The sequence below is a fragment of the Biomphalaria glabrata genome, chromosome 7, assembly GCF_947242115.1.
Source record: "Biomphalaria glabrata chromosome 7, xgBioGlab47.1, whole genome shotgun sequence".
In the NCBI taxonomy this organism is placed as follows: domain Eukaryota; kingdom Metazoa; phylum Mollusca; class Gastropoda; family Planorbidae; genus Biomphalaria; species Biomphalaria glabrata.
Window position 1 is genome coordinate 13,776,795 of NC_074717.1, and position 23,851 is coordinate 13,800,645.

Sequence of the window (23,851 nt, forward strand, 5' to 3'; positions counted from 1 at the left end):
TTCATGGCAAACATTTTCTTCACTCGATTAACTCTAGACGTAACTTAGCGACTCTTTTCTTAGCAGCTCAAGCCGACAGTACCTCCATATCGTTTCTTCGACACTCCCATTTCATAAACGTACAAATGTTACATGGAATGGCACCTATCATGTTAATGTCAGAAGTACCCAAACCAAAATGATGCAAAAATGATGCGCTGTTACACACATGAGATTTTAAGGACACAGCTCAAAACAGCCGCAGAATCGTCCAAGACTCTAAAATGAATGTCAATTCTTGTCGCCGAAAAAAACCACAACTTGTGTTCTTATAGAAAACAAAATGAACACGAATAACTAACAAGACAATAGATTACTTTGAAATACATCAAAGTGTGAGAGTCCTAACATAGAGAAAATACATTTTTCAACCTTTTTGTTTGTATATTTTTTTTTATTTTCTACATTATGTGCCGATGTTTTTGCGGGCCGGTCAGAACTACGTCGCGGGCCGGATCTGGCCCGCGGGCCGTAGGTTGGGCATCACTGGTATAAAATGTCGGATTTTCACTATCTTTTCTAATTTACGAAATCAGACAGACAGACAGGGCACACAAAACTAATAGCGTCTTTTCCACTTTCGGTGGCCGCTAAAAAGATAGTTAAATACCATCAGTTTAAACTAACTGTTTAACAATAATAATGATAATAGTAACAATAATGCACCATCACACATAATTTGAACAAGAAAGATATTCTTCATTATTACAAATACTCGCTACAATACACTCTTGAGTAAACCGATTTATTATTGTACTAGATATGCCTATTTGGATTGACAAAATGGTAAGTTTTAATCACCGCGATCTGCTGTTTAGTGACCAAAAAAGAAAAAAAAAACGCTACAATCATTGACTTCGCCGTCTGATAAGGAAAACTGAAATGGAAGAAGAAAGAAAATATGGGAACCATTATCTTGGAGATGAAACGGTTATACTATAATAATAATACGGCTTCTCTTCGAGTCCTAAGATTACCCTCTCAGTTGGGAGATGGTAATGACAACCAACCTCACAGATACCTCCAAGGCTCTTAACATTCCTAAAAAGATTCTTGTTGACTGTCAGAGGGTGGTACTGCAGCAGACCTGCCACATCTCCAGAGTTTTTCAGTGAAAACTGTTTAAAGAGATTACAATGAATTGTGTTTCTCTTTAATGAAGCTCGACCCTGACAGAGTGCCAGAGAATGAATATTAGTTCGTTGATAAAATAGTAATAATAATGAGAATGAAAACTTATTCATTTCAAAAAAAATAATAATAAATGTTTAAATGCGATTCGGAAAAAAAAACACATATTTTAGACAAAATGGCACGTTAATATAGAAGTGATTGTAACTTCTAAATCTGAGAAGTCACAACTTACTTAACTTGAGACCTTGTACCAAGATGTTCTTTCCTAACCAACAAATAAATAGCTAATCGACATAAGAGATGTGCATATCAACTCATGAACAGTTTGATATAAGTAAAACATTAATCTAGATCTAAGCCAACTGACCGACTCGTTTCCAGCTGATGCCCACAAGTGCTCGGAACGAATCGTTGAGACCAATTTGAAATGCCGGTCAATGTACAAACTCGTACTCAACAAAACAAAAGCTGCTGCAATGTTAACATTTTGGTATTTTTCCAGTAGAGGGTGCTGATACTGATCGAATACTGCAAACCTCCTTCCTCTGTCAAATAGTTCATAAGACTTGAAACGTTATGGCGGGCAGAACAAACGACATGTCGTTATATAAATGGAATGCTTTCTTTGACAAATGACGCGACGTTCCATCCAGTGGCGTAGCTAGGGTGGGGGGAGGAGGGGGAAGATTTTGAAAATTCCCCCGGGCCCCCGCTTGAGGGGGTCAAATCGGTATTTTTATATTAAAAATTAAATATTACGAAAAATGCAGGGGCCCCCAAAGAGGTCAAGCCACCCGGGTCCCCAGACGATGGGAAATTTCTAACTACGCCCCTGGTTCCATCCTGTAGGCATTAAACCTTGTAAACAAATGCTCTCTATCAAAGATATAGATTGAATGATTGAGCAAACTTTAAAGTCAAACTATTTAACGCTGCCTACGTGTTTTATAATGCAGTCGTCCCCGCGAAATGTTTGAAAAGAAACAAAGGATCATTGTAGAAGTCAAAGTAATGTTTGAATTATTCTAATCAGGGGTCAGCGTGTCAAAAGACAAAACAGTTTTTGAATGTATTTTCCTTCACGCGTTAAGGTCATTTGTTGCTTTCAGACCAGGTTATCACATCTAGAACAGAGTCAGATGTGAGCTGAGCACAGTTTTTTTTTAAGGACGAATATTACTAACAAATTTGGAAAAAGTCCTTGCTATCGCCATGTCATTGTTGAAACTGTCAGTCAGAATTATGTTTGCAAATGTATGAAGTTGTTCAGTGTTAACATTTGCAAAAATTATGTTGATTTCATCGCATACATCTATCATCACTGTCCAATGTCAACGGACTCCCAACAAGGTTCCCGTAGCATCTTATTTTATGAGACCATCGAATGGTTTAGTGACGTGTTTTTTTTTTTATATTATTATTATTATACTTGTGACACCTTTGTTCAGTTAGCCAATATAGGCTTAACTCTTTTATAAGTTTGTTCGGCCACATGGCGTTGTTTAGTATAGGATGGCACTTACCGCCGATATTATCCATTTCTAATTAATAATTTGGAAAATAGATGTCATATATCGTATGTGCTATTTTTTAAGACGCAAATGTTTGAACTACGTCTGAATCAAAAATCTGTATATGAAACATATATAAAATATGTAGCTCAAAATAGGTCTGAATTAAAAAGCATAAAATAGTACTATCTTCGCATAGAATGGTATAACTTGGGTTTCTAATATGCTTTTCATTGAGTATTCACTAACATATAAAAAAAAAATATAAGTATTTGGTATAAAAATAATACAAGCAGACGAGTCACACTAGCACAACTTTAGTCATTTATCTTTATATTTGTATGTCCTCGATTTATATATATATATATATATATATGTTTGTGTGTGTGTATATATATATATATTAGTAATAATATTGCCTTAAACAATTCTCCATCGTGGCCTATTTGGTTTTTGCATATTACGATATAAGTGTAATGGACAAAAACAGCACAGTAATTAAAATGAACTTAACTCTTAGCAGAATTTAAAAACTGAAAGAATTAGATTTCAATATTTTTGTTTTTTAAACTTCTAAGTGTCAGACTTACATTGGAATATCTAGTTATTTTGAAGGGAGCATAGTGGCTGAGTGATAAGGCGCTTGGCTTTCTAACCGAGGGTACTCTTGCTCGAATCCCGGGATTTTGAATTTCGGGAGTTTTGGGGCGCATCTGAGTTTCCGCAACTCTAAAATGTATCTGGCATTAGTTGGAGGGAAATAGAGGTTGTTTGTTTTTGTGCTGGGCGCATGACACCCTCCTTAACCGTGGGCGACAGAAACAGAGGACTTTCACATCATCTGCTCCATAGATTGTAAGATCTATACTAATCATTTGAAACTAATGATCTTTGAAAATCCTTATTGCTAGGTCTAATGGGGAAATTAAAAAAAATATGTTTTCTTTCGACATCTGATACAAACATTATAATTGAATATTTTGTTATTTTATCTTCTATATTAAAGAACTAAATTTAACTTTTAAATAAATGAATGTCAACAATTATCAGTTGCAGATTAATTTGATCATTACCTTAAGCTTTGAGTATAACTCAACAGCGGCCAGCAAAGGAAGAAAAACCGCAGCAAGTTTTGAGGAGTCTGTTTGTCCCTCTCTCTCTCTCTTTCTGTCCATCTGTCTGTCACTTTTAAAATATCAAACTAAAAGCGCTATGAAAATCCGATTTCCTCGTATTCGCTAGCATGCTAAAAGTGAATGCAGCGACCAGGTCTACTAATGGTATCTTAAAAGAAACCCTTTTGTCTTAAACATACAATTAGCCAAACTGCTTGCACATAACCAGATTTTTAAAACAAGATGTGCACTATTTAGATATTACACTGCATATAAACGCGAGCCAAGGAAATCATCATATATATTTATATATACGTAGCTATGTCTATTCTACATTTATATCTAAAGTTTAATTGTTAACCAAAAGAATGTAGTAACAAATATACAGATTGGAGATGTGTTTACATGGCGGAAACATTTGTAGAGTACGAAGAAGAAAAGGGAAACATTTTCAGCACCACAGAAGGAAATGTTTTCAGCTCTTCCGTTTGTAGAACCAAATAAGTTCAATATGGAGGAAGCATTAGACTGTCACTCTATCATTTTTATAAAGCGCATATCAATTCATTCTGTCTGTCTGTCTGTCTGTCCTGTAAAGATTTTGAACTCGTTATATCTCCCACTTCCCATTCTCGGATCAAGTTGAAACTTTGCACAATTATTTATTCACAAAACACGAATCCATCAAAATTTAATTATTAAGTTATTATTAAGCTATGAAATAGAAGTAAATAATTTTTAAATAAGAAAGGAAATATATCTTACAGCATTGAGCTAAGACTTTAAAAAAATAATTGTTTCTATTTTGCTTGTTTAAAACGTATTTCAACACATGGGCAACTACCTAGCGGTAATAAAGATGAGATACAAAAGATCAACGGACGCACGCTGGGATTGTGTCCCGTCGGTTCTTGTCTTATTTCATTGGCAACAGTCCTTGACATTGGTTTAGTTTCTCAGGAACAGCTCCACTAAAAGTTCAATATGTGTCTGTGAGCATCATTTAGTTTAGCTGGGCTTTCTAAAGAAATGAGTCTACACCTTGAATGCGCATGTTTATATACATTCGTCTCTAGAAGAAGATTCACTAGGCAGTATGTTTTCTTGAAGACTTCTACGTTATCTGTTTATGCACGCTAATAATCTTACAATGGTCATGAAGCAACAAGCAGGACTTTCTGAGAGTTATTGTCCCTGGTCTTCTATTGGAGGACTTTTTCATTGGCTACTTTGTTAACCCAGTGATATGTTTAGTTCTTTCTTTACAGTTACTGTTAGAATAGGATGGTAGAGGAATATGTCTTTGTTCATAGTGATAGTAGTTCATTCTGCCATCATATTCCTAAGTGAGGCTCGTTAGCTTTAATTAGAAGTTCTAAACCAAATATAGACTCAAATAGTCCAAACCTAAGGGTTTTTTGAAATACCAACCCCATAAGTCATATATTATTATTACTATTACTAGTCTACTGCTATTACTATTATTTTGAAGCCGCTGCGTCATAAGATTTTGCTTTTGATTTGATAAAGGTTCCGATTAGCACTAGAAGTACCTCCCTTATACCCCAAACTTCTAGACTCAAGGCGTAGATAGAATGCTGACAATTAGTAGGACAACATACATATTGTCAAACACTTTTTACAAAATGTCAATGATTTTACACTGCCATTTGTTTTTTTTTTTTTGAGAAGTTTCACATGTTATATTATTTTTTGTGTGATGAAGGTGGCTATTAATTAGTATTACTAGATTAAATATCATTATACTTAATGAAGGCCTAAATTAGTCACGTGCTTGTTTGACGCAGCAGTTGTTTTTCTTTTTCAATAGATTTCATCAGCATCCCCGACAGGTGGACACAGGGCGTGCTGCGAGAACGGACGGCCTATCCTCACTGACCCCCACACCGGACAGACCGTCTGCTCGTGCCAGTACCCGCCTGGACTGGTCAGCTACCCACGTGCGGCTCTACCCCCGGGGCTGGAATCTGTCTATAGCGCCTCTGCATACGCCGCTGCTGTGTCGCAAGGTTATGTGGCGCTGGGCGCCGAAGGGTCAGCTTTTTATTCGCCACTGGTAATGTAACTTATCAGCTCTATCTTGCAGTGTCAAGTACTCTATGGTTCGATATAGTCTTCTTATTTGTACACATTCTTTATTCTCTCTCTCTCCTCTTCCTTTCTACGCTCTCTATTTCCATCACCTTCTCTAGTCTCTCCCTCTCTATCTCTTTCTCCCCCTCTCTTTCTCTCTTTCCTCCCTTACTACGATCTCTTTCCATCTCCTTGTCTAATATCCCTCTCCCAAACCTCTATTAATTCACACGTACGATACGATTGCTTAAAAACATAGATGTGTTAACTGTTTTATTGATCATGGATATATCTAACATTTATATAGAGATCAGAATTTTAGTACTGTAGTTTTACATTATTTTTAATGACAATTTTATTACATGTTATGAGTTTTTTTTTAATTAAAAAATTATAGAACTTAATAAAAAAAACTTTCTTTAAATTCATTATAGACATAACGTTTTAGAGTACATGAAATTCTTTACAATTGTTGCAATTTTCTTGTTTTTATGTTTACAAACGTTTGCTCCGGAGTCTGGCAATCGTTCAGCTAGTTCAAGTGGTATGCTTCAATAAACCGAGTTGAACGATTCCATTTAACACACAATTTATCATTCTTGTATGTGTGTGTGTGTGTGTGTGTGTGTGTGTGTGTGTGTGTGTGTGTGTGTGTGTGTGTGTGTGTGTGTGTGTGTGTGTGTGTGTGCGTGTGCGTGTATTGTTTGGACTAGGGGGAGGGGAGGGGATTAAAAATCTCTGAAGGTCACGGTGCAACCATAAGGCCAAAGTTAAATCTTGCATTTTATTTCCTAGTCTACACCAGGCTTCAATCTCAAACCCCTTACAGTTAGCCACTAGCCAACTATCCCTCCGACAGCGAATACGTTAAAGTGAGCTAGAACTAGTTGCGAACTAAATATTGGGGGGGGGGGTGTCTGTTTGTGTTTCACAAATAGTAGAACACTGGACATATCACAAATAGTAGAACACTGGACATATCACAAATAGTAGAACACTGGACATATCACAAATAGTAGAACACTGGACATATCACAAATAGTAGAACACTGGACATATCACAAATAGTAGAACACTGGACATATCACAAATAGTAGAACACTGGACATATCACAAATAGTAGAACACTGGACATATCACAAATAGTAGAACACTGGACATATCACAAATAGTAGAACACTGGACATATCACAAATAGTAGAACACTGGACATATCACAAATAGTAGAACACTAGACATATCACAAATAGTAGAACACTGGACATATCACAAATAGTAGAACACTGGACATATCACAAATAGTAGAACACTGGACATATCACAAATAGTAGACCACTGGACATATCACAAATAGTAGAACACTGGACATATCACAAATAGTAGAACACTAGACATATCACAAATAGTAGAACACTGGACATATCACAAATAGTAGAACACTGGACATATCACAAATAGTAGAACACTGGACATTAACTGGAATGAAACTCCACAGAAACATTTCCCTTGTCAACATTTCTTCAAGAATCAATAGGATCTTGAACGTTAAATGTTTTCTCCATCTTCGTCCACATGCCTCCACAATCGTCTGTAAGATTTCCGCCTCTGAATCATCCGACCCTAATGCAAAATGTTATAGCATTGAATTAAGTGTTGATGTTTTGTAGGGAAATTTTTTTTTATAGGTCTATACGATTTTTTGTTGTTTCTTCTGACAGGGCAGTTCACCGTACGATCTGAAAGAAAGCGCCGAAGCCTGGAGGCAACTGGCAGCTGCCCAGCCCGGTTTCCCATACGACCCAATGTCTATGTACCCGTATGGACCAGGGTGAGTACCGCGCACGTGCGTCGTTACAGCACGCGCGCCAAGACAAATACTTTCGAAACAATATCGCTGGGATTTCCGTTTTGTTTTGTTTCTTTTCTTTTTTTCTTGCATGTTCATTGTTTTTATTTTATTCTTTCATGCCATCAATACATTAAAAAGTTGAAACATGTTCCGGCCAATATGACGGCGAACAAAGTTGTGGTTTGTTGTAGTTGACTCTAGCCGCTTAATTATTTTTTTTTAAACCTTTCAAAACTTAAGAACTTAAAATTGACTCTTTCACGTATGCGGGAAAGCAAAAGTCCTGGAATTAAACAAAAATTAAATATTTGTGTTTGAAGATTTAATAACCAAATTTTTTTACGTCCCTCATTGTGTTGGGTCCAGGACAATTGTGCTCTAAACCTTTGAAGGACTGGGGTGTGTTATTCACGGCCTGGTATTAGCGTCTTGGACAAGTACAAGTCACCTAGGACTGGACTCGACATCAAAGACCTTTCAGAGATGCCGCCCCTGCTCTGATCTGACAAGTAACAGTAGTTGCAAAAGAAAAAATTTGGAAAGGAAAAAAATTCAACACGTTTAAAGGTTTATTAAACGGAGAAATTTGTCCGCTTTGAACAGAGCCTATAACACTGAACGTGTATAGAGGAAAGTGACTATGTGGGGGAGTGATGGAGCTGTAACCCTCCCTCCCTCCCACAGTACAATATAATAGTTTTGCTCGACGTGACCCTTCACGGTACCATTCAAATGACAGTCTTTTCTTGGTTCCCTCACTAGTGGGGAGAGGTTCCCCCCCCCCAATTTTTTTTTTATTTCATTGACATATTCACACACCAACACGCATACACACAGACCTACACACACTGCATGTCCTCATAAGAGCTTGGCAGGACGGCAAACGCCGAAAGTCATCGACTGAATACAAACTACCCTCAGCAGCCCGCCCTTGAAGGGGAAAGGAGGGAGTGAACACAGTCCCTCGCCAATCTCTTGGCTTGGACCGATCTATTTGGTGCAATGCAACAAAGTTCAACGCGTCCTAGACAAGAAGGAAACAAACACCGGCACTTCAAACCTTTTTTTTTTGGGGGGGGGGGACATTGAAACTCTTAAGTTCATACATAAGTTGTTGACTCTGACTCCATGAATGAAAATCAAAAGTTGGCACTACGAGAGCCTGGAAAGAATAACGAGGACAGAGCGAGTAAAGAGAGAGATGAGCTGCTGTACTTTGAAGGGGAATGATCGGAAAAGACGGGAGGAATCAGGAAGACGTTACAGTACAGAGTGCCAGCAGACGACAGTTTCAAATGAAGAAAAAAAGGGGAGAAAAAAAATGACTATGCAACAATGCTAATGAAGGCGATGATGAGGATAACGAAAACTGTGATAATGATGTTCAATGATGTGGTTAGGATGGTGGAGATCATTGTTAAATACACGGCGATGCTAATTATAGCGAAACTAGAGGATGATTAAAATGATGAAAATAATGGATGTACTAACTACTTCTACAACCAAGACTACGGCTTCTACTGCTACGACAACAAGGACTCTGATAATGAGTAGGATAGTCAAATCAGTGTGGATATAGCCAAATCAGTGTGGATATAGCCAAATCAGTGTGGATATAGCCAAATCAGTGTGGATATAGCCAAATCAGTGTAGATATAAAGTGATGCTTATAATTATTACATTTACTACGGCGATTGCTGGTTGAATTTGAAATAAAATACTTAAAGCAATACTGTCATTAGTGCTTTATCACCACAATCAAGGCGGCACCTTGTGATGGGCTGAAATATAACCAAAACATTTGTTTTCTACCAATGCCTTTTTCTTAGTCAAGTCCCCTCAGCCATAGACTTCTATTACATTTAAATATTTTTATGATCTTATCTTTTGGCATTGTAATAATTTATACATTTTTCTAACTACTATTAACAATAATGCAAAGTATAAAAATAGAAACTTGTGCAAATAATTTCTAGACCGCCATGTTTCGAATAACTATTAGATTAACATTAAGACTATAAAAAAAATTACATTGCGCCAATTTTATAAAGGCGGGAAACTCTTGAAATTCAAATATATTTTGACGTTTGATATTTTTACAGGAAGAACGCCACCCGCGAAAACACAAACACACTGAAGGCTTGGCTGTACGAACATCGGAAAAACCCGTACCCTACCAAAGGGGAGAAAATCATGCTGGCCATCATCACCAAAATGACATTGACCCAGGTGAGTTATCCAATGACTCTTTTCGGCTTCATTTCGTATTACAATTATAAAGCAGACCGCATTTAGTGACTTTCTGTTTCATTCTTCAGACCAAGGAAACAGTAAACGCCTAATTCTTTTGGTTGTAGATAAGTTTTGTGGATCTTTTAAAATGGAGTTTTCGGCGTATCCGGTAAACAAAATGTGGAAGTATAAGATAGCTAAGGATTTCATAAGGCATATAATATTTTTTAGTCTAACTTTTAGTATTGCAGAATCTAAGTTTGAAATTCTAATTTATTTTTATTTTTTATGTAGTTGGCAACATCCTAAAAGCGTCCTTGACATTGTTTTGTTAGTCTATTTATTTCAAAACGTCTCAAATTCTTTCTTCTCTTATTTTTGTATGTACTTCTTAATTGTCCATTATTTCACTCCCACATTGCTCCCTATCATCCTCTTCCTTTGCTCTCTAACTTAAATGTATAACTTAAAGAAGGCAAGCCAGATCCTAAGAATGATAATATAAATGAAGGGCAGATTACTGTGATTAACTTTTGGTAGAAAATCTTCTACCTTACGTTTCTTCTGCAGCAGGTTCAAAAGTAAAGCGCGCGCTCACGCAGGCAGAGCTAAACTGACCCAAATATTAGTCACATCTCTGCCCTCTTGAAAAACTGTCACCAACTATCATTTTGTCCTCACTTGCCTGTACATTCTCTAAACTCTTTCCATAACATCCACACGGACTCAAGGAGCCTCATCTTACTTTTGTCCAGGTTTCCACCTGGTTCGCCAACGCCAGGCGCCGCCTGAAGAAAGAGAACAAGATGACCTGGTCCCCCAGGAACAGGAGCGAGGACGGCAGCGATGACGTGGACAACAATGACGACGATGACGACTGCGGGGACAGCAGGCGACGTGACGTCATCTCTCCAGCCCACGAGCTGGACATTACTTCCTCCAAGCCCTCCTCGCCTCTCCTCTCTCCAGGTGAGTGACTGGATTTGTGTATCTCTGTGTCAATCTACTACAAACTAAAAGGGCTTTTAAAAGTACAACTTTCGTGCCATAGGAGGAGTTGTTCATTTCCCCATATGGGCCAAGCATTTAGGGGACGTTTTGCCTCAATGTCCAGTGATACATCTGATTTGAACTGGGCGTTGTCCATTTATTAAAATGCAGCCATACTTCCAAGTTGTTGACAACTGATATCATATTACAAACAACATATGGGCTACAAAACCAAGCTCACTTAAATGTGCTGCAATGTAAGCCTTTAGATTGAGTTCTCATAGCCTACAGCGATTCTAAATTTTCTCGCCCTGCTCTCCCCCACCCCTCTATTTAGTCATGTTCCTTCTTAAGACATTTCTCCCCCCCCCCCCTCTGTTCCAAAGGTGACTATTGAGAAGGTGTCAGTAGGACAACTGAGCTACAGCGCTAAGCTGTTGGACCAGTGAATTGCTTACACATAAACAAACGCCCTGTCCTTTCTATTGAGAATGGGCGCCGAGCCTTACGCTCAGCGAAAAAAAAAACAACATGCGAGCTTTCACTGCTCCCCGGGTGTCAGAGCGCCCTGAATCATGCTTGAGTGACCCCATCGTACTCAGCGGACACGGCCTAATGAACGGTTCTGAATCGTTTAAAAAAGGAATAGAAAGGAGGGGGGGCATATTTTGATCGTATAAAACACTTCTAAGTCATCAAAAAGGCATCAATAAATGTCGCCTGGCAAGCAAACTTGACACGCCGTATTAGTCAAGTCGTTCGCACCCTTTTGTCGTTTTGTTGTCGTTTCACTCCAACCCCCTTTTCCCGCCTTCTTGTTCCCTCTCGTGGTCTGCTATTTCTCGCTAACATATTTTTACGACTTTTCATAACGCGCTTACAATAAATTGCGACAATTATAATCTGCACGGCGCGATAGTCGTACGGCCCTCTATTATATCATGTTTTCCCTTAGTTGACGTCTGCCCAATGATGGCTGCCTAATGCTTGTATTACAGGACCAGACGAACTAATGGCGGGGAAATATATTTTATTACAGAGTCTTTAGAGGAAAGGAGAAATAGAGATTTGTTAACAGGTCATCGCCATGTTCAGTTGTATTTTTTGGGGCCGGCCCTCAATTCTGCTTCGTAATATAAACCCAGGACCGTAAATAATTGTATTTGTCGTAACGAGCAGGGGTCTAAGATTGTCTTTGTTTGTGTATCCATGCGTGCGCGATGTTTGAGCCCATACATGTTAAAGTTACAGTTAAAGACATTCAAAAGATAAATGAAAAAAAAAAGCCCTACTATAGACTTGAATTGAGGGCCGACACTGTCACTAGAAGACGACGTCGAAGGATTTAGATCTAATATTTTTTTTTTACTTGCCTTTTATTCATTCAATAAGAACAAACACATTGAAGCAAACGTTGAACTAACGAAGAAGTGAACAAATTCTAGTTCGACTCTGTGGTCATAAGATGACATCATTTCACTTAAAATAAATAATTTACAAGCTCTATTGGAAATACACATTTTTCAATTCGAAGTGAATAAGAAAACTGAATCTCTCAAGTGTTTATGCAAAGTTTTCATCTGAATAGTTGCAAGGCAACAGAGAAAAAAAAAAGCACTATGGAAACAAATTAAAAATATAAACGTTTTAAAAGTTGTTGAGAGAAAACATACAGACTCATAGAAGGATCTCAATAAATCTTCTTTTACTCTCTAGAGTCTAAGCAGCACAACAATGATTCTTTGGTTGCTTTTGCTTGCTTAGACTTTAGAGAATAGAACAAGATTCAATGAGATTCTCTCAACAGCATGCCCTATAGACCACAAGGTCTGAGAGAGAAACTTAACTTACTTTTTATTTTACAGTATTTCATTATGTTATGGTCCGACGTCTAAACCACGTGACTTTTTTTTTCCTGCATCAGAAAATGAAACTAAATTGTGGTGTATCATATAAGAGTAGAGCTCTTCTGTTAAAAGTTAAATTATCGATTGGATTTGAAACTCCTCAACTGTCTGTCTCAACCCTGGTCGAAGCTTCTGTCCATCATGTTATTTAATTTTAAGAAACCGTCACATCTCATGTTCCCCCTCCCCCCATCTCTCTTTCATTGACAGTAAATGGGAGGGGGAGGTAATTTTCAAGTTTAGACATTTCCATGCTACCAGATTTGAGTGTTTAATGTCACGTGATATCACAATGCCTGGATTCAATCCACTTCGATCACCTTGTCAATCTTACTGTCACGTCTGCTCCCTTTGTAGTTGTTCACAGATTCTTGTTTTACCGTCTGCTGACTGCAGTGGTGCATAAACTGTTACAGCCTAGGGTCCATATATTTTGACTTTTGAGACACATATCATGGGCAGACCACCTGAAAATTTCTTAAAGTTCAATAGAAGAGATCCGCTGTGACTTTAAGCTCTTTTGTTTCGAGGTGCAGATTCGCATTGCGTTATGGACCGGATTTGGCCCGCGGGTCGTAGTTTGGGCATCACTGCAATAAACGTTGTCTAGATATTTTCTTTTTTCTAATTTCCAGTTATTAGAAACAAAATATGTTGATCCGATCTTCATTCCTGACTACTTTGTTTTCTTTAATCCATTGGCTTGGTCTTTAAGTATAAACCTAGTATAATGATCAAAGCGAAGAACTATATTTCAGAGGTGTAGCCTTACGTGACTGATAACTACTTTTATTTCTTATCTATCAAGTCAGTATACTTCCGCTGATTTACATAATCTCGACGTCTTAGAAACAGTTAAGACAGTTTAAACCATCGCCAGATCGTCGTCTTAAAAGAATCAATGAATATCCATTCTCTTGAGACGAAATCTACCCCAGCCATGGCTCTGCTATTATTAGAAGATGTCTCACGACTGAGAGGACAAATTGGGGGCCATGCATACAGTGGAAAAACAGATAAAGCGTATTACACGAGCTCATGTTTATTTAGCAGTGATCTCATTCGGTTTAGATGGCTAGCTGATTCTTTGGGAGTACTTGCAGGGATCCCCTGTGGCAAAGACCCCCACCAGACAGGGGAACTGAAAGATGCGGTTTCAGATATCGAGCCGCACAAAGCGCTGCATTGTTAAGTCATATTTCACAGCCTCCCGCAAAAAAACAAAAAACGGCCCCGCAAACTCTTTTCAGCTATTTGCGTTGCTCTGTAACCGCAGAGAAAGAAAATGCTAAGAATTACCTGCCCTTGTGTTTTCTCCCAAATGTCTCAGATTAAGCTGACAACTCTCGGAATTCCGTGTCAGAAAAAATGCCGAAAATGTCTATGGAAACAACGTCTTCAGGGGAGAGAGGCATGTCATGTGACCAGGCCCGAACACATATTTATGTGTGATTAATTCAATGACAAAAATAGCTCGGTGTCTGGAGCCGCTCTTTTGTTTCTAATGTCCACTTTCTTGCTCCAGGTGATATGAAATCATATCATTCAACAAATACTCACCTTTTGTTTTCTTAAGAACATGTTTCAAGTTGTCAATACAAAGTGATTCCAAACTAGTTCTACTATCTCTTTAATCTATTAAACGAGTACACTTGTTCTTATAAAACATCTTTAAAAAAATCCATCTCTGTGGTCAAAACTAAATCTAAATTTTCCAAGTTGAATAGGCATAAGAAAAAAAAAGTGAACTTACAGCAGCTTGACTTATAGTTACTGCTTCCTAATAAATACAAATTTACCCACGGCTTTGTTTAATGTGGCAAAATATGTAGGTCACAAATGGGTCTGCGTGATCACGTGAACTGCTGCATCCATCCTAGGTCTTTGGAATCGAAGGTAATAACTTATTACTACAAATAGAAAAATAAACATTATATGTAGTCAGTACATATTTAAATTGGGAGGCGGGGTGGATGAGCGGTAACGAACAGGGTTTCCAGGTTCGAATCCTACTGAAGACTGTGATTTTTTAATTTCGGGATGTTGGGCGTCTCTGAGACCACCCAGCTCTAATGGGCACCTGACACACGACACCCTCAAAACAGATGATCCTATAGATCGCAAGGAGAACTTTTTTACTTTATTTTTTTAAATTAATGATTTTTTTTGTTGTTGTTGTTGATCAGAATACAGCCTAGAGAAGAACAGAGAATAGAAACACATTCAAACGGAAACACGGGACAAATTAAAAGCAAACATAAAAAAACAGGCGAAAAGAAATGTAGAATAGATTCAAACAGATAGGCAGGTTAAACTAATAGAACATTAAAAGGCGGGAAAAACAAATAGAACATATTTTTTTTAAACAGATAGGCAAATAATTAGAACATATTAAAACAAACTGGAAAAAAAAAAAAACATATTTAAACAAAAAGGCGGAAAAACTAAACAGAACAAAGGAAAACAAATTGTTGCGTTCAACAAAGAAGATGAGAACATTTCCTGCGTTAGGCCATTACGGCCAGGCAGATCTCGGCTATCCTCGTGAGATTGCCGACAAACATTGTTTCTTTTCCGGGAGACCCAGAACTATCAGACAAAGGGGACGAGTAGAGTTCAGCCCCCTCAATGACCAAACCAACATGAAAAATTAAATAAGATAATTTTAATGGTCATTTTGATAATTAAACATCTCATATAAGTCTGAGTCTAAACTTTTTTATCATAGAAATAAAAAACAAAAGGGAGGGAGTGGGAGTTACTGAGATGTGAAGTAGAGGGTCGTAAGATGGAGACACTGTTATTTGACATAGCAGTAGAGGATAGGATGTGTAATGTTAGGTCAGTTGGTCTAAATACCTTGGTAAGTCTTTGACTTGAGAAACTTCCACGTGTGGACTTCAGGAACAGGAAGAAGACTTTGACTAAAACAGCATATCACATGTTTATTGGTTTGATCTTTTTTTTTTAAATTTATTTCCAGAAAAAAATAATTACATTTTGAATACTTTGGCTTATACTATTGAATTCAAACTGAAGAAAACTTAAACTAAAAACTTATTGTAATGTTTGGCTTTGTGCGAGACGAAAAAACAAGTCTCGATAAGGTCTTCACAAGGAACACGAGACCCACTGACGAGTAGCTTCCACACATTCCAAAGATCATACCGAATGCCGGGGAGAACGCCAGTCTGCGGCGGCCAAGAGTGATGGGCCCTGGGAACATGAATAACGGACCGCAAGCATTACTGAAGATTCTCGGGATCACATTTTGGCATACACGTCTCACAAATTGCTGGCCATGCTTCGGCTGAAGTGCACGAGCGTTTACAGGAGTGGGGCTGGTGATGGGGAGGGGGGGGTAGCTAAGTAGTTAGGCGGGCAAGAGATTGTTGAAATCTGGAGACGTGTAGGTGCATTCCACTTAATCGTCGTGCGTGCATTGTGGGCATGGTTCTCTTCAGCATATTTTGGACCGCATGTCCAGCTAGTCTTTGTGCTTCCAATGGATTTTTTAAAACATAAATTGGATTACAGTTTAATGTTTAATAACACAGAAGACAAACAAGTAAACACATAAGTCTGTTCAGAAATCAGTTTTATATTTTAAAAAATCAAAGTTTGATGACGAACATATCAGTGTGAATTTACGAAATATATATTGCAATCTTCAACAAACTTTAAATAGGTCAACGTTTTTCACAAAATGTTTGATTAGTATAATGATTGTACATGTACTTCTAATGATGAGTATAATTATAATAATAATTTTGTGTGTGTGTTTTGTTTTTACCAACCGCGAATCCCATGCTCCCTTAACATTCCCAGTGAGCCATAGCCTCATCTCTTTAGTGGAAATGTGATGGAAAGGGGGTATCTGGGAGGTTCCCTAGCTTCCTTTAGGCACCCACCAAACACAGCTCGAGTCCATCTCAGAAAATACAAAATTCAAGTCAACGATCTGGATTTGAACACACGCCAACTTTGGTAGACAAGTGACTTATGCAACCTAGCAACACATTAAACAATTTGGTTGGGGAGGGGGTTGTTATGCTATTTCTCACACCTCTTGCTACTGACATCAGAAAACGCTAAATATGGTTTTCAAAAAAAGAATTCCAAAAACATTAGTAGAGTTATTTATAGCACATCCGACTCCAATCTTTACTCTCTTCTTCCATTCCCTACCCCCCCCCTTTCTCAGCTTTCTCTCTATTCAAGCAACCCCCCCCCCTCTCTCTCCCCATCTCTGCTAGATCTCTCCCAGCCCCTCTCGAAAAGCTTCAAGTGGTACATGTTCCAGTCAGCGTGTCAAGAGTGACAATATTATATTCTCCGGGTTATTAGTCGGTAAAAATTTACAGGAGCAACAGCAGCGTCCGTGGCATCTCTGGCGGCTCCAAGAGTGATCAATTGGTCAGGTACACTGCTACATCCACTACACGGGGACGTGGGAGGGAGGGGGGGTGCGCGTCTGGTGTATGTAAGTTCAACGGCAGGCTAATAGCGGACCTCGAGTCGCTTCCTGTTACCAGCGCTATTCATTACACGTAGTCAAGACTTTTAAATGGTTTCTCGTAAAATCCATGGAATTCATTTATCGGTTTTTAAACTTAAAGCGGAGCCATGGAACTAGGTTTAGAAGAACTCTAAAGCCTAAGTTTTTAAACCCAAAGCTAGCAGTATATTGAAACATGACATTCTAATAGCAACACTAGGGTACAATAGTTATTCAGAGAAGGTGAGAGAATGTGGTGAAACAATACGGGCCCATGTAACTGTAAGGACTTTAAAATGGTTCTTTTTTTTTTTGGTTGTTGTCAGATTTTAGACTGGTTAGTAGTCGCTTCTAGGATCTGTGCCCTGTTCGGAGGTCATGTCCTCATGAGAGCTATATTTAACCATATTTCAGAGCTATGTTTAACCATATTTCAGAGCTATGTTTAACCATATTTCAAAGCTATGTTTAACCATAGTTCAGAGCTATGTTTAACCATATTTTAGAGCTATGTTTAACCATATTTCAGAGCTATGTTTAACCATATTTTAGAGCTATGTTTAACCATATTTTAGAGCTATGTTTAACCATATTTCAGAGCTATGTTTAACTATACTTCAGAGTTATGTTTAACCATATTTTAGAGCTATGTTAAACCATATTTCAGAGCTATGTTTAACCATATTTTAGAGCTATGTTTAACTATACTTCAGAGTTATGTTTAACCATATTTTAGAGCTATGTTTAACCATATTTTAGAGCTATGTTTAACCATGTTTTAGAGCTATGTTTCACCATAATTTCTCCACTTTCTTCTCTTGATACCTAATTAGCTATTGTACCTTATTGCTGCTATCAAACGTTAATACCAAGCTTACTCGTTATCTCTTTCAGTACTAAATCTTTTTATCTCTGTTATGTCGCCTCCAAACTAGTTCTCAGTTGCGCTTTCTCTAATTATACAGCCTCCTATTATTATGAACTTATATACACTTCATCGCCTTAAATTGATTGCTATTTGTTATCCTCAGTCACACAGAGAGTTGTTGTTGATTGTTGTTACTGTTCTCTCCGGAAACAGGAGACTATATAAATAGAAGTAACAAGTGCTCTTGATGGGGATGGTATTCTACTAGACTAGAATCTAAGAGCTTAAGGTCACTAGAGCGCTCGAAATGGGCCTAAGAGATGAATAAAATAAAAATATGGGTTGTCTTTTTTTTTTCGTATCAATGAAGTTTATTTCTTCATTCTGGCACATCTATATCAATTCCACGCCCACCCCTTGTTGATTCTAGACTAAGTTTTTCAAGGTATTAACATTGTCGTCTGTTCATAAAAATGCTCTTTTATAAGGGCTAACAAACAAGTTATCGCCCTTTGAGATTGGCTCGCTCTCTTCTACATTCCTAGCAAGCCAATGTAACGAACTGGTGAGGGGCGACCTCTTGTGTGTGGGGGAGGGGAGGAGGGGGTGCTTTCAAAGAGGGTGCGAAGAGATACTGTTGTAAGAGACTGGAACTGTAGAAGGATCTCTGTTGTTCTAAGCAAGGGGGCGATGACACGGTGAGACAACACCCCATCCTCCCCCCACGCACACATAATGATGCCTATGCGCCCCCTTGCCGTGTGCCGCCACCAGTATCTTGATTTGATTTACAGAGGTACCATTCAGCGACGGGCCTTCACTGCACAATGTGGGTGGCGCCCACTGGTTTGCTTTACTCACGTAACAGAGCGTACAATTCCATGGTTGTTTGTATTTACACGCAGTTCCTTCCATCTTGGCTTCACGCACTTCTCGTTGACCTGCCAATGCCTCATGTTCCACAGTACAAACGTAGTGCAATTTATAAGCTTTCAATAACAAAAAATATCTTTAATAAGAATGACTTCACCCTTTTTGTCCTGAAAAAAAAAAAGCAACAGTATTCCAATTTTAATGCAGTAACTCAGATACTTGTTTTGAAACTATTAATTTTAAAATGTCATGCAAACAATTATCTTACAAACAGCACAATACACATCCAATCCTACAAAACAACCATGTAAGATATATTATGATGGTACAAAGACCGAAATTATTACAACCCAAGCAAAGTAAGCGTATGAAATTTCGCATAAAGGCTTTTTCTTCTTTCCTCATTATTTACAAGTATTACCCTCCTCCCACAAACACACACACTTTATCGCAAACTGCTGGACAAAAGAATTCGTCTTCCTGGCTTGCCTTCCTAACGGTCATTACCTCCCCCCCCCCCGCGCCACCGCCCCCCTCATTGCTCTTGTTCCAGACTCCGTGAATACGACGGAATAAGCGGCTAGTAGCTGGAGGTTTAAAGTCTCTGTACATAGGGCAAAACAAGAAACCTGATGAAGGAGATAACTCGAGTTGTTGTTTCTAACTCTCTTCCCTCCCTTTGAAAACAAGTCATTCTCTTGTCAATGAGAGGTGTAAATACTGTTCATTTTAGCTACATTTTGTCTACGTTTTGATGTTTTTGACCGCATTGTAGGGAGTTTATTGAGAGGAAGGGGGTATGGAGTTGGGGTTTTGGTCCCCTACGGTGGGGTGGGGTACAGCTAAGCTAAAAGAATTGCAGGTTTTGATAATGTACTTTCTTATAATAGCATGGGAAAAAAATATAATATGCTTGAGGATGTGAAGGCTTCTTGTATTACGGCAGGTCTTTTTACTGTGAAATAATGTCAAAATATTTGGGATTTTCCATATTTAAGAAAAAAAAATTACTATTGAACAAGAAATATATAAAATCTGATTTTCAAGCAAGACTTATCAAATGTAATAGACTTAAACACTATTTATGCGGTCTTTTGTTGGATATAAATTTTATTTGACCTTCTTTTTGTGGCGGGAAAGGGGGATGTTTTCTTGAGTGTGTCTGTGAGTTTCATTTACATGTGTCCCTGAATGTCCTTGAAGGTCCTAAGTGACCATGTATGCGTCGTCAAATGTCCTTCAGTGTCATTTAGTAACCCTGAGATACCTTACTTGTCGTTGAATATGTCACTCAATGAAGTTGTTACCTTGGGTGTCCCTAAGTGGTCTTGCATGTGTCCTTCATTGTCATTGACTGTCCCTGAGTAACCTTGGTTGTCCTTGATTACCCTTCTGTATGTCTATGTGTGTCCTCGAGTTTCCCGTATATGTTCTTGTGTGTCTTCAGACACTGTGTTTGTATGGTCATCTTGCTACATGTTTTCTAGGCTAAACTGGCCTTAAGATATGAGTCCACTAAGACATTTAAATAACTCAGACTACTTTTATCGACCTGGGTTTAAACTTGGAAAGCTAAGTCTTATACTTCCATTATGAATGGTTTTAAAACTTTGGAACTGATTGCAAGCTGAACACCTCTGTCAAAGTAGCAAACAGACTGATTAAAAAAAACAACACAGGGAAACGAAAAGAAACCACACAGACAACTCAAAGTCTCAAATGAGGAGAAGAAAAAAAAAACACTTCTAGAAAGTTAATCTTGTTTTAAACATGTTAGCAGTCTTTGAAAGATACTCGCGACAAGCTCTGATGGCGCAAAAGACTTTTCATTTTCTTTTCCTAACAAACTCTAATATCCCGAATGAAATGAGAACTGACGAATATCCCCCTCCCCCGTTGTCATGTTGACAGGGACGCGTCAATGCGCGAGATTGCCGGAGAAAGTTTTGGTTTAAACGAGACTTTACGAAAAGCAAAACCTAGTCTAAATGTGTGTGTGTGAGAGAGAGTTAGTGTGTGAGTGTCAGAGATAATAAGTCAGAGGTCAACGGCGCTAAAGAGTCAGACTCACATGCGTCACTCTTGTCGACTGCTGCTCACTTTGTCTTACGTTGAGACTGTAGGTACTTGTTCCACTGAAAAACGTCGGCCCCCCGCTCCCCGAAATGGCAGCGTGGGAACCACATGTCCAAAAACAATGAGGGCGCAGAAAAGCCCTGGGTCTGCCCTATCGTCTACCCCACAGCCTTGAGTCCTCTCTCAGCCAGCAGACTATCTCTCGCCCCGTGTGACATCGGGGTCAGTTTTGAAATCAACGAGCCGAGCGTCGAAGAGTTGAAAAGAACCGAGTTTAGAGATGGAGACAGAGCGAGCTTATCATCCTGCTTATCATGATACTTCAAACATACACATTTGTGCTCCTGACGGATACATCTCTATCCAACTCAAAAGCTTTTTTTTCTTCTTTTAACACTTCTCACTTTTCTTTCCAATTAAAAGACACACATTCGAAAAGTGTATTTGAAAAATTGGTGTAGCATGTAGCTTTTGTTGATTTCACACTCACTTTTACACACTGGCTATACCCCAATTTTTCCCAGCTCTAAAGCTGAAAGCTACAAGAAAAAAAAAAGATCCAAAGATATACCGTATATATAAATATATTATGATTTTAGAGATTTGAGCCGATACCTTTTAGTGTAATTTATATGGTAGTCAGGGTATACAATATCATGAATTTAATATTTAGGTGAAAGTATGACAAGCATGTGCATTAATTTCGGAGATTTTCATCTATAGCTTATAGCTATTTGGTGTATACGGTGTACAAGAAACAGCAAGCATTGATTAGCTCTGTCGTTTAGAAAGTAGACCAAACTTCAATGTGTCAAATTAAATTTCGAAGTTCTAGTTCTTGTAGCCCAAACAGATTTTAATAATGTTATTTGCAAGAGTGTGACCTTGACATTGTTTAGAATTAACAACGTATCTTGAAAATCTCCAATAGTCGTTCTTTGATGTTTACCTCCCTTTAGGTGGATAGTAAAATTAAACTAGAGAAATATTTATTAAAATACATTCAATTACAAACTACAATACCTCCGTTATTCTTCTTATCGAGCAATTATTTTGCTCACGCTAACTTATGAAGACTAGATTTAAACACAAAATGACAACATCCAGAAATACCCGCGACTAACGTCTGGATCAAGGTAAATATTTTCTAGTCTTGTAGATCAAGTTTAAATTATTTTCTTTTTATACTTACAAACATTAGAATGGTCAAACTAGAGTTTTCCCAGCGTGGTCAATGGGCCAGTAATAGTTTTTCCAACGAATAACATCAGCTGTCAAATCTCAAGGAAAAATGGTAAGAGCCGTTTTACAGAACAGTTTCCAATGTCCAATTGTTTCCAGGATCCAGAATGAATAGACCAGAATAGAGACATTGTTAACATACATGTAAACAACTGTTTTACCCTGAAACCCCCCCTCCCCCCCCAAAAAAAAAAAAAAAAAAAAAAAAAGAAAAACTAACTACAAAATCCTCGATCAACCTCTACTCTTTACATATATCATTTTTATTCTTTTTTTTTTTTATCACTCTCTTCCTATTAAAAAACAACAACACACACAACAACTGACCATTGTTTACCACATTACAAACCAAAATATATCTGTCCTGCCTATTTCTTGTTACCCGATTCCCATTATGTTTGCAGACCATTGTTCAAGCAATACTAACGTAAATACATTTTTGCTGACTGCATATTACCCGATAAAACCCACATAATGAACTTTCTGTTTTACTGTTCGTGGTGATAAAAGTGCCACGCATTAAGTGGACGAGTACTTGTCACAAGGTACTAGAGCACTTGAACCAGTGATTAAAGTACTTTGACTTTCTCCAGATGTTGAACGTGGGATGGCAGTCACTAGTAGAAACGTGTTTTTTTTTTTGGGGGGGGGGTCAACACACACACACATACACATAGATACACACACACAAATAGTCTTTAATTCAAGTAGAACAGGGATGATGAAGAAGATGGTATTGATAAATAAAATAAATAAATTATGGCTTTTATATAGCGCTACTTTCATGCTTATAGCATGCTCAGAGCGCTTTGGTCCTATCTCAGTTGTGGACCGGTGGGGGCAGGGGGTACTTAGCCTCTCGACCACTCTTCCCTTGAGACAGAGAGAGAGAGAGAGGAAGTGTGTGTTTAAGAAAACGAAAGTAGAAGATACAGAAAGACTCCATTACAAATGTTGAGTATCTTATAAGTGACTCATACGGACTTCGCTAGTAGTCTAGGTTGTATTGAATTCTCTAGAAATGAAACACCGGGCGGTAACCCTCTCAAGAACTAAGTCTATTTATAGATCATTTTTATCTTACACATCTACACTGTGCATTCGGTGCATCACGAGCATATGTACATCACTATCTCCTCACTGTCTGTGTGTGTCTACATATCCATGTACACTCGTTTACACATAGCGTCTAGCCGTGGTCACAACACTGGAAACAGCTTAGCCGATGATGGACGCTGCCCCCTTTATCTTATCCTCTCAAACCCCGTGACTCCCTGGCTCTGGTGTCCGCAGACATGACACCCACTCAAAAAACCGACAAGTCACGAGTGTCAAAAATGCTTTAAATCTTACACGTGTTTAGTCAGGTTTTTTTTATTTATTTCATTATTTATGTGTTTATTTTATTGTCTTTCTATTCTTT

The 23,851-nt window shown here is 38.2% G+C and overlaps 1 protein-coding gene across 1 annotated transcript in view; it reads left to right on the plus strand.

The window, feature by feature from the left end:
• LOC106062571 (homeobox protein caupolican-like) overlaps nucleotides 1-23,851 on the plus strand; it is a 53,705-nt gene that overhangs the window by 8,137 nt on the left and 21,717 nt on the right. Inside the window, exons 3-6 of the mRNA XM_056036447.1 lie at nucleotides 5,631-5,876; nucleotides 7,612-7,721; nucleotides 9,845-9,971; nucleotides 10,730-10,943. Coding sequence (XP_055892422.1) covers nucleotides 5,631-5,876; nucleotides 7,612-7,721; nucleotides 9,845-9,971; nucleotides 10,730-10,943 — 697 coding nt within the window. The remainder of the gene's footprint in view (nucleotides 1-5,630; nucleotides 5,877-7,611; nucleotides 7,722-9,844; nucleotides 9,972-10,729; nucleotides 10,944-23,851) is intronic.